A 14,046-nucleotide genomic window follows, 5' to 3' on the forward strand; every position below is an offset into this window, starting at 1 on the left:
GGGGCCCTAGGCTCCCATAACCCACAGGCTACACAAATGGGTACTTTCAAAACCCTTATCCCTTCAGATATGGTCCCCCCATTCTACCTCTCACCCCAGAGAGCTCACAGAATTTAGCTATGGATGCCAGACCCTGGCCTGTGGATGACACCACACACGTACGCACACACAGACACATACACACACCCCATTTCCCACACTCTGATTCCCTGACATCTGTGAAGCTCAAGGTCTCTCCCCAAGATGTCCTCCATTTGGACACCTGTTGCAACTCTCCTCTCAGGCTCACCCACTACAGCCACACCTCCCCCCACTCCACTCCTCTTTGGCTGTACCCACAGCCAGGGACAAGGGACACTCAGCTTCTTCAGTCCTGTGGGACTCCGGCCACTTAGGTCAGCCCCTCGTAACCCCCTCCACCGAGGTGCAATGACTTCCTCACCCTTCCTCTCCCCTCCCTGGGCCTCTTAGCCTTGGCAGGAGCGACCTGTACATCCTTCCCCAGCCACCCAGTGGGAAGCAATTAGAAATTCATGGACAGAAAATGCCCAGCGCAATGTTTCTGGCAGAGCAAAGCGAATTCTCTGAGAGCCTCTGGAAAAAGGCTCTAATTGTGAGCACTGCCAGTACAGCCTCTGGGGCACTAAAACCAAGTAACAGGCCTATTCTAACACTATCTCAGAGGGCCCACGTTTAAAATTGCGGTGGTAGGGCTGAAAAGACTATGCCTTTCAACACTTTATTTTTTAATTAAAGTTTTAATTTTGAGATAATTACAGATAACTCACGTGCAGTTGTAAGAAATCATAGGGAGATCCTGTATACCCTTGACCCAGTTCTCCCCAACGGCAGCAGCTTCCAAAACTATAAGGCAATATCCCAACCGGGATTTTGACACTGATACAGTCAAGATACAGAGCGTTCCCATCACCACGAGGATCCCTCCGGTTGCCCTTTTATAGCCATGACCACTTCTCTCCTGCTCCCACGCCCTCCTTAATTCTTGGCAACCATAAATCTGTTCCCCATTTCTTTAATTTTGTCGTGTCAGGAATCCTATATAAATGGAGTCATAGAGTAGATAACCTTTGGGGATTGGCTTCTTTCCACTCAGCGTAATGCTCTGGAGATTCACCCAGGTTGCTGCCCGTATCAATTAGCTTGTTCCTTTTGGTTGCTGAGTAGGGTCCCATGTTATGGATGTGTTATAACTTGTCCCTGTTGAGAGACCTCTCAGGTGTTATCACATTTTTCATTTCTAGATTGTTTTTCCAATTTTTCCTTTTTCATGGCATCCTAATTACGTTTCATGGACGTGATCAAGTCTCACGTCTCTGAGGACACCGATTATAATTTTTTGAATTGTCTGCTCATCCCCGTGTTAATTCAGTTTCCCCAGTGTTCCTCTTCTCAGTTTGTTTTGGTTACTGTCTCTCTGTGGTGTTGAAGGTTTCCCTGAACTGACTTATGATCCTAAGTAAACCATTCATATTGAAGTGTGACACTAACAAGCTGATTGGCAGCCGTAGGTGTGTGGACGGGCTCCACTTGGTGGTTGTCTGCTGGGGGAGCAGGTGGCCATCCTGATTTTTCATTGGGAACCCCAAAATGTTCGTAATTGAAGGTCTTGGCGGGGGGCAGCTCAGTTTCTCAAGAGAAGGAACTTGTCGTTCACAGGGAACACAAGCCTGGCTCCTGGCTGTCTGGAGCTATGTAGTCATGTGCAGAAGTGCATTTCACTTCTGTTTTTAGCGTGGTCCCTCATCCCCACTCTTCTCCACTTGGCGTTCCTGAGACAAGAGCGTCTCTGGCTCACCTCCTTCAGAGCCAGCCTGCAGTATTCTGGGGAGGCCAAATGGGGGATGCCCAGATGAGACAGACTGGGCCTGGCTGGGTCTATCCCCTCTTCTCACAGGGTTGGAATAATCCCTGCCTGTGGCTCCGCACTTCATGTCCACCTCCCACGGTACCTCGTTCCTCTAGCCCCTGAACCTTTCTAGAATTCTAGGGGACAAAGAAGCTGCTTCCTTCAGTGCCACCCCCATTCCCTTCCTGTCAGCCTACCTACCACTCTCCTCCTGCTTTCCACCCTCACATCTGGCAAACCCAGGCCACTGAAGATGGAATTTGTTTTTTTGTTCTTATTCTTGATTTGGGACAAATTACCTGAGATGGAGCTATAGATGCCTTTATTCTATCATCTTGTAGTTGCCATTTATTTTAAAAATCCTTCTCTAGTGCTTTCTTAAAACTACACACCTCCAAAACTCTCTTGGGGAACCGCAGGTGAAAAAGCAAGTTTGGAAGCAGCTGTCCTCTGGTGGTCTCTATCCCCACAGCCCTGCACACTTGCTGGTGCCTCTCTTCTCTTTTCCAGATCTTTCTAAGGAGGGAGGCATAGCTAATGGCTTGGTGCCTTCTGTGTGCCAACTAAGGAAATGTGGGAGGTGGTCAGTTCTCCCCTTCCTCAGGGGGATTAACTGAGGCCCAGTGAAATCAACTGTCAGGAGGCCAGGTGAGCAGAAAACTCCTTTGGTCCGATTTCTACTTCAACGCTTTTGTGTCTTTCACCACTGCATTCAATACGACCCTTCATTTCTTCTCTTCTGAGAATTCATTCACTCACTCACTCATTCATTCAGCACTTAGACTGAGGAATATAAGAAGCAGAGAAGAGGGAGTTCCCTGGTGGCCTAGTGGTTAGGATTTGGCACTTACACTGCCATGGCCCGGGTTCAATCGCGGTCAGGGAACTGAGATCCCTCAAGCTGCGCGGTACGGCCAAAAACTAAAAAAAAAATTGAAAATTCAGATTAAAAAAAAGACAAGCAGAGAAGACCCTTTGATGCGAGCCCCTAGGGGTCGTAAACTTCTGTCCAGCCCCTCAAGCTCCCACTCTTCAGTGAGAAGGGGCCCTGACTCTTCAGCCAGGCTGAGGAACAAGGGACTGACCGTGTTTAGTTCCTACCCTTTGCCAGCCACTTACTTGATGTTTTATATATTTTCTCTCACTTTGTTAATACTCTTAACCACTCTGTGGGGTAAGCTTCATTATAGTTTTAGATGAGAAACTGCAGTGGGGAGAACTTCAGAGCATAGGTCTGCCTGAGTCCAAGGCTTGTGCTGTTAGGAGGCGGCCTCTCTCAAGTATACTTATCTTCATTTTGGAGATAAAGAAACTAAGGTGCAGAGATGTTTCTTACACATTCTGAGAAATCCTTGAGGTGAACTATGAGAAGGCCAATGCCTCACAAAAGGGAGAGGAGATTAAGGGGGTATGAGAGGGAAGGGTAGACCATGCTCTGCCCCTAATGGTGCAGGCCCCTCTCCCACAGGGAAATTTCCTAAGAGGAAAAGTAGGCTAACAGGACCGCAGAGGCCAGCCTGGAATAATTTCAAATAGCAGCCAGCTGTGGAGGAGGAAAGAGGTGTCTGGTCCGGGTGACTCTACCTTGTAAGAATCGGCTTCTTGCTCCCCAGCTGCCTCACTCCCTAGCTGCCAACAGTGCGAGGTCCTTTCAACCGCGAACCTGCTCTCTAGATCCACCCAGAAGGGCAGCTCTGGATGAAGAAGGGGCTTCGGGCAGGGGGTGGGGCTGGGGGGGGAGGCAATGGTAACTTCTTCCCTTGCTCATTTTTCAATTGGCAGAACAAAGTGTCATTCCCCAAAAGCCAGGGAAGACTGTGCTTTTTGCTTGGGCCAGGGAGGCTTTCGATAACACTATCTAATTAAATTTTCTGGCAAAGAAAAACCAGTCACCAGACTCAAGGAGAAAACCTTGTATTTTCCTAAGCTAGAGAATGCAGTCATAATCTGAACTTGGCCAGAGAAGGAAGGTCCAAAAAAGTGATTTCATTCAGAGGAAAAAATGCCTAAAAGGGGAAAGTGACTGTGAATCCTGGGAATCTACCCCTGCAGAAAGGAACAGGGTAGTGCCGGGGTGGGCCCCAGCACCTGGGATGGAGAAGGCACGTGTAAACTTCTGCATTAAACCAACCGACCCTTCGTGTGGTAGGAGAAGCAGCCTATGTGGACAAAATCAACTGCTCTTTCTTTTGTTTCATCGGTTTTATTAGTCATATATCGAGAATTCATTATATAAATCTTTCAAAATACTAGACTTTGCAAGAATAGTTTACAATTCAGCTCTGATTGCACAAATACTTGACACGAAACCATTTTTACAAGTACTTATTTTTCTTGAAAGAATACTTTGGTACAGAAAATAAGTCTCTATGTATCTTACAGCAAATTTTATGCAGTGTTTTCCCCATTCAACCATCATTTCAGGTTTCCTATCACAGCACATGCGTCACATCCCATAAACCAAATTATAATCTGCTGCTTGTCTTCAGTTACTATTCACAATGTTAAGAGTTTTCAGGCTTCTTTTTCTAACCTTTCCTGATCTGAAAGGATTCACGTATCCAGGCTAGAAGAGGTAATTTAAACAACATTCTTTCTAAATCTGACTTGCATTGGGTTAATCACTGTGCTTGGTGAACAATCTTTACACGTCTCACTTACGCTAGCCCAGCTAGTAGCTCACCCCTGCTGTATCGGGCAGAAGGGATCAAGTCCTTTTATCCCCAAGAGCTTCTAAACTGCAAAACAGAACCCTAGAAACAAGAGTTAAATACAAATATTTAGAAAGCTGTAACATTTGCTAATGATGAGAAGTAGAGAACACTTTTAGACTCGAGGTCTCTCCTAGGTTGAAGAAGACATAAAAGAAAGCGTAAGGATGTGGCAGTAGTTTTATAAAATATTGAGAAACTGAAAACGGTGAATCACTTAGGTCAGTGGTGTGCGGTTTCCAAAGTGCCAGGAGATACAGAATCTTAGACTCTGTGGCTAGCTGAACTATTTGACATTCTTCGAAATAGATGCTGGCTTTGAAATAGCCTAATAAATACTCCCTTGGCCAGAACAAGTAATCATCTAGGCCAGGGGAACTTTACAGAATACTGACCATGTTTCCTGAAGACAGGACCCACCAGGGAAAACATGTGGCATTCATTCCATTCCTTCAGTTGCTGAAAAGTGTGTCCAGTTAGCAAGAGCTTGTCTTACTCTTCAGGTAGCATGAATTAAAACCAAGAGCCTGGCAGCATTCTCCAGTCTAGTTCCTGAGTGCTCAGCTCCAATTATCCAATATTCTTAAAAGGATTCTTTAATCAAGCCCTTGTCCAATAAGAGATTGAATAGTACTTGGGGACTCTACGGTATGTCCCATTTCTCTGCTTTCTGATTTCTCTTTCTCACCCCAGTGTAACAAGCTGCTACGGGTTCAAAACACCGCGGCAGTATTTTGGAAATGAGTTATTTTGCATTACCGAAAGTGTTTGGTCACATTATAATGGTTCACATTTGATCTAACTGGGAGGTGGCCACACCGTGTCTACTGCAGTGATTTTGCGAACTCGGCATAGTCAATGTATCCGTCATTGTTCTTGTCATCGTCTCTCAAAACACCATCTATTAAGTTGATCAGTTCATCTTCGTTCATTGGTGTCTGTTCATTCCCTTCCTACAAGGTACAAATTAGACAAGGATGAGCGGCATCTTTTACTGGAAGCGCTTGGTTAATGTCCAAAATAAAATGTCAATAAACTCCTTCAGATGTAGTATTTCTACTTCCAGGAATCCACAAACCACATATCAGATCCAGAGTCAATTCATAATAATCCAATTTAGAAATGATTTTTGGCAGTTAAAAGGATGATACAATCAAAGTAAGCCCTCGCTTATTTGTTTTAAAAATTACTTTTCATTCTTTTCTCATTACAAAAGTCATATGTGTTCATTGTAGAAAGCTGGGTCCACACAGAATTCTGAGCTTCAGAGATTCCAGGACCTGCAGCCCCATCCTAGAGAAAAGCTCACAGCCCAGGCCCTCCTGAGGGTCAGCTCTGCTAAAGTGGAAACAGTCCACGCTAGACAACATCTCGGGGTCAGAAGACGAAGAAGGCACTGCCGACCAGTAGACCTCATCGTGATCTTTGAGGCGAAGGCATTTCTGCTCACAGGGCCGAGCGCTGAGCTACTGCTGTTCACGTCCTCAGCTGATTCTTCCCCTGCCTCCTCTCCCACGTCCCCCTTCCCTCTCCTGCTGCAACCAGCATCCTCGCCTGCCAGGGCTGCTGGACCACAGTCCCTCTGCCTGGCGTCCGCCTGTATGCCTCCCATAGCAGACCCTGCGCTCGTCATGCCAGCCTCCTGTGCGAGCCCTAGCACTCCCCGCAGCCTTCAAAGCAAACCGCGCCCGGCTCAGCTCCCAGCCGTGCGAGCACATGCCCTCCCCAACTATGCCTCTCCTGCTCTCTAGAGATTACAGTGTGGCACAGCGGGACAGACGTTAGATCTGGAGACATAAGATCTGAACTTCAGCTTCCTTACCTCTCAAACTGGGGGCAATAACAAGGCCTGCCCCTTCCTGCTCCCAGGCTACTGCAGTGATCAAACGAGATCTCTAAGCTGCCACAAAGTGCTTTGTAAACTACGAGCACCGTACTGTATCACCCAAACCCTCAATTATCCCCAAATCCCTGGAGCCCTTGGTCCCCTGACTCTCCATTCTTCCCAAATGAGATAACTTCTCCCCTGTTCTGCATTTGGAATGTGGTCTGTCTTTTAGCTGGTTCTCAGATGCTGGCGTGCAGCAGAAATGCCAGCAGCACTTGCTGAAGATAAAAGGAAAGCTCTGGGGCTTCTGCCTCAGCCCATCACCCTGTATGAGAAGGACCGCTGAACAGGAAAAGAGGCAGAACAGAGGGTGAGCAGAAAAAGGAGAAGCAGCAATAGTGTTGCACAAGGACGGGGGAGGTCATCAAGTTCGGGGACTGAGTTACCAGAGGGAGGCTTTTCCAAGCTGCTGTCTACTGAGCCATTGCCTGACCTACCTCCTTATGGACATGAGTGATGGCTGTGGAGAGTTCTAGGCCGTCAAGCAAATTATTGCCGTCATAATCATGCATTTTGAAATAATGGAGCTGCAGTTCTTGTGGGGACATCTCTGCCTCTGGTTTGTTGACGACACCTTCTAGATGCTCCATGATATGCCTAGAGACCAACAGTGAGACTCAGACCACTTGGTGGCGAGGCTGGGATCCTACCAAAATCTTAAGGACTCTGAAACGTTCAAGATCTTAAAGTTCATCCATCCCAGAAAAACAAACACCAACAGTGGCAGACCACACTCAAGGAAGACAGATACAGGCGAGTCCCTGAAAGGAGCAGGGGAAAAAAAAAATCAAGTAGTTCATCTGTTATCCTGGCAAGATCATGGGTGTTTTTCCTTTTTATTATTGGAATATTGTTATAGCATTTTGGGGAGCTATTAATTTCTTTTTCTTCAACCAATTTAAGGATAACAGAGTATAATGTGTGAGGCTAACTGGCCTAGGGCAAAAGTGGCAACAAATGATTCAATGTTTGAACATGCCAATACAAAAGAAAAAGGTCTTGTCAGAAGCAAGAAACCTTAGCTCTATTTTGGACTCTGCAACTACCAGTGTGTGTGTGTGTGTGTGTGTGTGTGTGTGTGTGTGTGTGTGTGTGTCTGTCTGTCTGTGGTGAAAGAGAGAAACAATGAATTCAGGCAAGTCATTTATCCCTTTTGGGCCTCAAGATCCTCCATCTGTGATATGATGGTGAAAAAAGAATAGCTGACTTACAGGTGGCCATAAGGAATAAATATCATCCTTGGAAAATGTTAAGGGGTCGTACAAATAGTAGAAGGCAAATTGGACAGCGCGTGCCTTTGCAGCTGGCTGCAGTTGCAGACGGGGAGGCCCCTGGACCACAGCCCCGGCTGAATACGTACTCTTGGTCATGCACTGTGCTCTTATCCAGGCCCACGCTGCCGGGATGGGAGAAGCTGGCCCCGGGCTCCTCGGCCCTGGCACCCAGGGCACAAAAGGCCCAGAGCAGGGCGCACAGGAAGGGGGTTCTGAGTAGCTGCAGAGATCTCATGGTCACCAGTACCTGGGAGGTGAGGAACACAGAAGATGAAGGTGAGAACACCAGAACTGAACTGAGGTTCTTTCAAGACTTGACACAGCGCACTCCTGGGAACCTGGGTGAAGAAGCAAGCCTGGGAAAGAGGAGGCCTGGGCCCAGGACAGCTCTGGAGCCAGACTGCAGGGTGACCTTGCGCTCTCCAGGTCCCCATCACTCAAACGGGAAGGCAGGTCCATGACATTTCCTGACGCCCCTTTGGAAGGCCAAGCAACTTGATGAGAGCTTATAGGGATTTGGAGAGTATTTCTGCCTACAAGCAGCTTATAGTCTGGCGAGAGAAATACTTCCTACTGAGAGCACGAATGAAGGCACAAAGTGAGGTGTACTAAAGGAAGAGTAAACCCTCTGAGAGTTCAGAGGAAGAAGTTTCCTTTGGGTGAGGGAAAGCCAGAGAAGGTTAACAGACATGGGGATACTTCAGCAGGGCCCGGATGGATGGGCACGCAGTGGATGTGCAGGGACTGAAGGACGAAGGGAAGGTGCGAGCAGAGGGGCAGGTGCAGACAAGTGGGAGAGAAATTCCGAGTGGTTGAGTCAGGCTGGAGCTTAGAGGGTATGAAATAGACAAAATGGTGGACAACAGGCTGCAGAGGTTGACCAGGCCGTGCTGGATGTGGTTTTGCCCGCTAGGCCAAGGGGGCTGAAGTTTCCTGGGGATAAATGGGAGCCACTGAGGGTTCATGAATGGGAAACGAGATCAGAGCTTGGTTTCACAGTGGCTCAGCTGGCAGCAGAGCAGGGAAGTATTAGGTGGACTGAGTCCAGAGACGGGGGTTGAGGGAAGCAACGGGGCGGGTCAGATCAAGGCCCGCAGTGGTGGACACGGAAAAGAGGACGTTAACCCTTGCCTTGTCCACCTCCCAGGGCTGTGACGGAGGCAAGTAACTGAACCAGGTGAAAGAACGCTGGAGAGGAGAGTTCCATAGGAATTAGCTTCCGCAAGTACTTCTGGGGTTTGGCTAGACTTGGAATCGTGGTCAACAAGAAGACACAACTGGCTACACAGCAAGCTCCCCGAGGGAAGGAGTGCTTTGTTCCCATCCGTATCCCCACCAAGGCTCAGGCCTTTACTAACTGCTGTTAAACAGAAAGTCCTGGTCTTTCCAGGGGCTTACAGACTGACCTCAAAAAGGAAGGTGAAGGATAGCCAGGAGACCTCCATACAACACAAAGGAAACACCTGACTCACACATTCACTTCCCTGGATAATAAGGGCCAGTGATTTCTAAGGGGCCAGCTGCAGCCAAAAAACCTAGAGCAGCAAAGAGAAAGCATAAGGTACTAGTCAGACCTTCACACATGCCACACAGGGCTCAGCTCCGAAGCCGTCGCCACCTCCACTGAGGTGTTACAGCCCCTCTGACCCGCCCTGAAAGGCTCTGTAGGGTAGGACCCTGGGAGAATGCCATCCCCACAATGTTTAAGAAAATTTCCCAAACCCACTTTGCTGGATATCAGCAGTATCCTCCCTAAGGAGACAATGGTCACTGGGATGTATAACTTCTAGGGTATAAAAAGAAGCATCTAGTCTCACAACTGAATAGGGACATCATAATGCAATCGTCATAATTCATAACAGAAACAGAAAAAGATGTTCAATATATACCAAGAGAAAAAGAGCAGGCTATAAAGTCTGTAAAGAATAATTCATTTTTGGTGAATTCCCTGGCAGTCCAGTGGTTAGGACTCAGTGCTTTCACGGCTGTGGGCCTGATTCAACCCCCGGTTGGGGAACTTCGATCCCACAAGCCGCGTGGTACAGTCAAAAAAAAAAAAAAAAGAATTCATTTTTGTAAAAACCAAAACAATGTATGTATATTTCTCATACACAGAACAATGACTAAAAACTATTAACAAAGATTATTTTCTGAATTACGAGATTAGGAGTGATTTTTTTTTTTTTTTTTTTTGCCCATGCCATGTGGGATCTTAGTTCCCCGACCAGGGATCTAACCCACGCCCCCTGCAGTGGAAGCTCGGAGTCTTAACCACTGGACCACAGGGGAAGTCCCCAGGAGTGATTTTGATTTTTCTTCTCTTTACTTTTCTATTGCTTCTAAAATTTCTACTATAAACATGTTTTGTCTTTACAAATATGTATTTAATGCAATTCATCCCATAATTTTGTTCCAGACTATATGGATGGAATACAAAGGGGGATTCCAGTTAAGTCTCATCTCTACAAAATAATTCAGGAGCAGCCAGAAACTACATCCCAATCTTACCAAATAAAAGTGTCCAGATCCTGATGAGGCCACTGTCACTGTACCTGGTACCAGAAAACAAGGTCTCAAGTTACTCTCAGCAGAGACTGCCCCAACTAGAGCAGAACAACTTGTTCTGACCACACACCATAGAGTTCTGGGACAAGAGGGACCAGAGGGGGAAGCCAGCTCCTCCCAAGTCTTTCAGATTCCTATGCATTAGATGTCTCTTTCTGCAGCAAGCCTTCTTCAATTCCAAGTCTGGCTTAGGCGTTCTTCCCATATGCTCCTAAGTGATTCCCTTCAGAAGGGTCCTGTCCATCGCTGACAACAGCTGTGCACATGACCTTGAACATGCCTGATTACCTCTCAGTACCCCCTGCGGAACTGGGCTCTGTGAGGCCGGGGACTGCACCCACATCCCCAGCACTGGGCACAGTGCCTGCACAGAGGCTGGTGATTCTCAGCCTGTGTGCCACGGTCCTCGGGAGCTGGGGGGGATTATCACCTTCACAGATAACGCTGCCGAGTTTTGATGTCAATGTAACTGAGGATGAAACTTAGTTTTGGAGGTATCTATCAGATAGAAAAGCTGAGCGGTCATCGGACCCATGGCACCATTTCCTATAACTATGTGGTTGGATACTTAGTATATCAGATAGGGGTGGGGTAGGCGGGGGAGAGGTTCTATTTAAATAACACCAAAAAGCAACCAAGTGCTTGAGTCCAAATTATCCCCTCTTCATAGGAGACAGGATAAAGGTCAAGAACCATACATTTTGGACTTAGCCCATTTTGGTCTGCTGTGGCAGGTTTCTAACCATTAGACCACAACAAAAGACAAATCTACAAACACAGAAGAGAAACTCCCCCCTACAAGTGCTACAAGGAGCACAGGGAATCTGACTGCCACTTAACAAATTAAACCACTCACATTGAAAAGGAAATATTAGCAAGTTCCTTCCACCGAAAGAACAAGTTGCATCATCCACACTCCAACTACTTAGCTCAAGGCCATAAGCAAAGAGCTTGGCAGATAAGCCCCAGGAGTTCCTGGGCTCACTGGCCTCTGAGAAATTAAAGGCTAGGCTGGAGAAAAATCCAGAGGAGAGATTTCTGAGAGAGTGGAACACAACCACTGAGACATGCTTCACAAGGAGAAGCGTCATTCCTGGGAGGAAGCGCTAGACCACTGATGGCAGGGAGCTCCCGCAGTGCCGTGACTGTAACTGGGCTTCCCTCACAGCTCCAGCAGCCTCTTCCAGTCCCAGAGCATTTGTTCCCACTGTTTCCACCTGTCCGTCCTCCCTGTTCCTTCCAGGCCCAATTCAAATGTCACCTCTGTGTTCTCCCAGCCAAGACCAACTGTTCCCTCCTCTGACCTCAGTCTGCAGTCTCTCACATTCACTTGGCCTTAACATATGGTCACATATTGTGCTCCGTTTGTTTTTCTCTTTTCTCTCCCTCTCTGAAGACAGGGAACCTATTTTCTCTGTTTCTCCTTTACCCTAGTGAATTTATTACAAAGTGCTGAGCCGACCTGGTATAGCACACCTTCACTCTGAATCAGGGCAGTGGATCCTGCAACCTAGGTGTCCTGTTCCCTATCACAGAGGATCTGACTACACTAAAAAAAATAACTGGGCTTCCCTGGTGGCACAGAGGTTGAGAGTCCACCTGCCAATGCAGGGGACGCGGGTTCGTGCCCCGGTCCAGGAGGATCCCACATGCCACGGAGCGGCTGGGCCCGTGAGCCATGGCCGCTGAGCCTGCGCGTCCGGAGCCTGTGCTCCGCAAAGGGAGAGGCCACAGCAGTGAGAGGCCCACGTACCGCAAAAGAAAAGAACAAAAAAAAACTTCCCTTTGGAGCCGTCCCACCAGTGGTTTGGCCAGGCCCACGCTCATTGTGTCTTACCAACACCTAAGAGTTTGCAGCGAGCCTTCCTCCCATAAAAACCACAGCAGCTGCTAGCCACTTTTCTCTCCTGCTGGGGCCCTCAGCTGAGAATCAACCTCAAAGCAGCCACACATCCTGTAGCCAGAGGTGATGCCAAAGAAAAACCTGACTGGCATTTCCCCATTTAAAACTACCATGGGGGGCTTCCCTGGTGGCGCAGTGGTTGAGAGTCCGCCTGCCGATGCAGGGGACACGGGTTCGTGCCCCGGTCTGGGAGGATCCCACATGCCGCGGAGCGGCTGGGCCCGTGAGCCATGGCCGCTGAGCCTGCGCGTCCGGAGCCTGTCCTCCGCAACGGGAGAGGCCACAACAGTGAGAGGCCCGCGTAACGCATAAAAAAAAAAAAAAAAAAAAAAAAAAAAAAAAAAAAAAAAAAAAAACTACCATGGTCCTGGACTGAAAGCAAGAAAAGAACCAGGTTCCTAGGCAAAGAAACCTCTACATGGGTTGGGGATTGAGAACTGGTTCTGAAAAAGCAGGCATTTAATAACTTGATCTCTTTGTTCATTTGGGGAGCCCAGGGAGCTGCCATGCTTCATTTATACATTTAGCTAACACTCTTCATTAACAGCTCGGTGCTGCACAAGGTTCTAAAGATAGGGCTGTGAACCAGACAGGCTCCTGTCACACAGATTACAGCCTGCTGGAAAAGAAACACCAGTTCGTGCAACAGCCCTGGGGTACCACAGAAGCCCCAACCCACACCCGGGTTAATGCATGAAGAATGATTTTTTTTCAAGGTGCTAAAGGACAGCATCTCAGGTAGAGGGAACATAATGTAACAAACACCTAAGCCTAGAAGGAACTTGACCCAATTTGGGAAATAAAAAGCTTTCAATATGGTTGAAGACACAGTATAGTGGAGATGGATGAGTTAAAGTAAAAAGAGGACAGGTCACGAAGGGCCTTGTAAGCCCTGTTCAAGAGGTTATAAGAGCAATGGGAATCCACGGAAGGGTGATAAGGGAATGGGGAGAGGGGTCTGGTGACGTGATCAGATTTCTGTTTTAAGACCATCACTCTGGCTTTCCACTACATAACAAACTACAGAGGATGGAGAAGGGATACAGGGGACCAGTCAGGAGGCTACTGAGTAGTCCAAGGGAAAGATGAAGGTGGCCTGAACTAGCTAGAGCAGAGGAACTGGGCGTGGAGAAGTGGGTGTATCCCAGAGAGATTTGTGATGAAATCGATGCGGGTGGGTAAAGAGTGTAGGAGGTGAGAATGATGCCCAGGTTTCTGCTTGGGCAACTGGGTGGATGGCGGGTGCCATGCCCAGACAGGGAATACTAGAGGGGAATACAAGCTCCCCCTGCCTCCCCACTCCCCTGGCACGGCCTGGCCAAGCTCGCCCGCCCGACAGGACCTGTTTATTGTCTCCTCCAGAGAGAGATGGGGTACAGGAGCAGATGGAGAGCTACGACTCAGGCCCGCGCGCAGGTCCACGGCAGGTCTCCAAGAGGGCAGAGATTGGCCCTGATCGGGCCCATATGCCCCGGGGGAGAGGCTCTGCTCCTAGTCGGCTAGCTTCCCGGACCGACTTGGGGTCCGATACCCTCACCCAGGCCGCTCCTGCCTCCCAACCTGAGCCAGAAGCCCCGAGCCCCCCGAAGGGACGCCGGGATCCCGCCCGCTGCGGACCCCTGAATGCCGTCCCACGGACTTCTTCCTCCAAGGTCGGGTCACAGGCCTCACAGGCCGCAGCCAGATTGCGGCTGCTCCCTGGTTCACTCACCCTCGCAGCTAGCAGTTGCCAAACAGCCTTCTCCGGACACGAAGCCCTACGGCGTGAGCCTCACCAGCACCCGTCCTCAGAACGCTTTTTCTCGGCCCCGCCCCACCCACCCACCCACCCACCCCCC

At 48.6% G+C, this 14,046-nt stretch overlaps 1 protein-coding gene across 4 annotated transcripts; it reads right to left on the reverse strand.

Moving 5' to 3' along the window:
* Positions 1 to 4,054: 4,054 nt before the first annotated feature.
* On the reverse strand, positions 4,055 to 14,011 carry MCFD2 (multiple coagulation factor deficiency 2, ER cargo receptor complex subunit). 4 transcript variants are annotated; one of them, XM_032652059.1, is made up of 5 exons: positions 13,920 to 14,002; positions 10,249 to 10,292; positions 7,827 to 7,987; positions 6,904 to 7,063; positions 4,055 to 5,531 (listed from the first exon to the last, which is right to left on the reverse strand). In XM_032652059.1, the coding sequence occupies exons 3-5, from the start codon at positions 7,973 to 7,975 to the stop codon at positions 5,403 to 5,405; spliced, it is 438 nt and encodes a 145-aa protein (XP_032507950.1). In that variant the 5' UTR covers positions 7,976 to 7,987; positions 10,249 to 10,292; positions 13,920 to 14,002; the 3' UTR covers positions 4,055 to 5,402. The 4 variants fall into 4 exon arrangements, with proteins under 4 accessions (XP_032507950.1, XP_032507951.1, XP_032507949.1 ...); XM_032652060.1 differs by having other exon boundaries at positions 13,551 to 13,932; XM_032652058.1 differs by lacking the exon at positions 10,249 to 10,292 and having other exon boundaries at positions 13,920 to 14,011.
* Positions 14,012 to 14,046: the final 35 nt, after the last annotated feature.

Source organism: Phocoena sinus, chromosome 13, assembly GCF_008692025.1.
Source record: "Phocoena sinus isolate mPhoSin1 chromosome 13, mPhoSin1.pri, whole genome shotgun sequence".
Lineage (NCBI taxonomy): Eukaryota > Metazoa > Chordata > Mammalia > Artiodactyla > Phocoenidae > Phocoena > Phocoena sinus.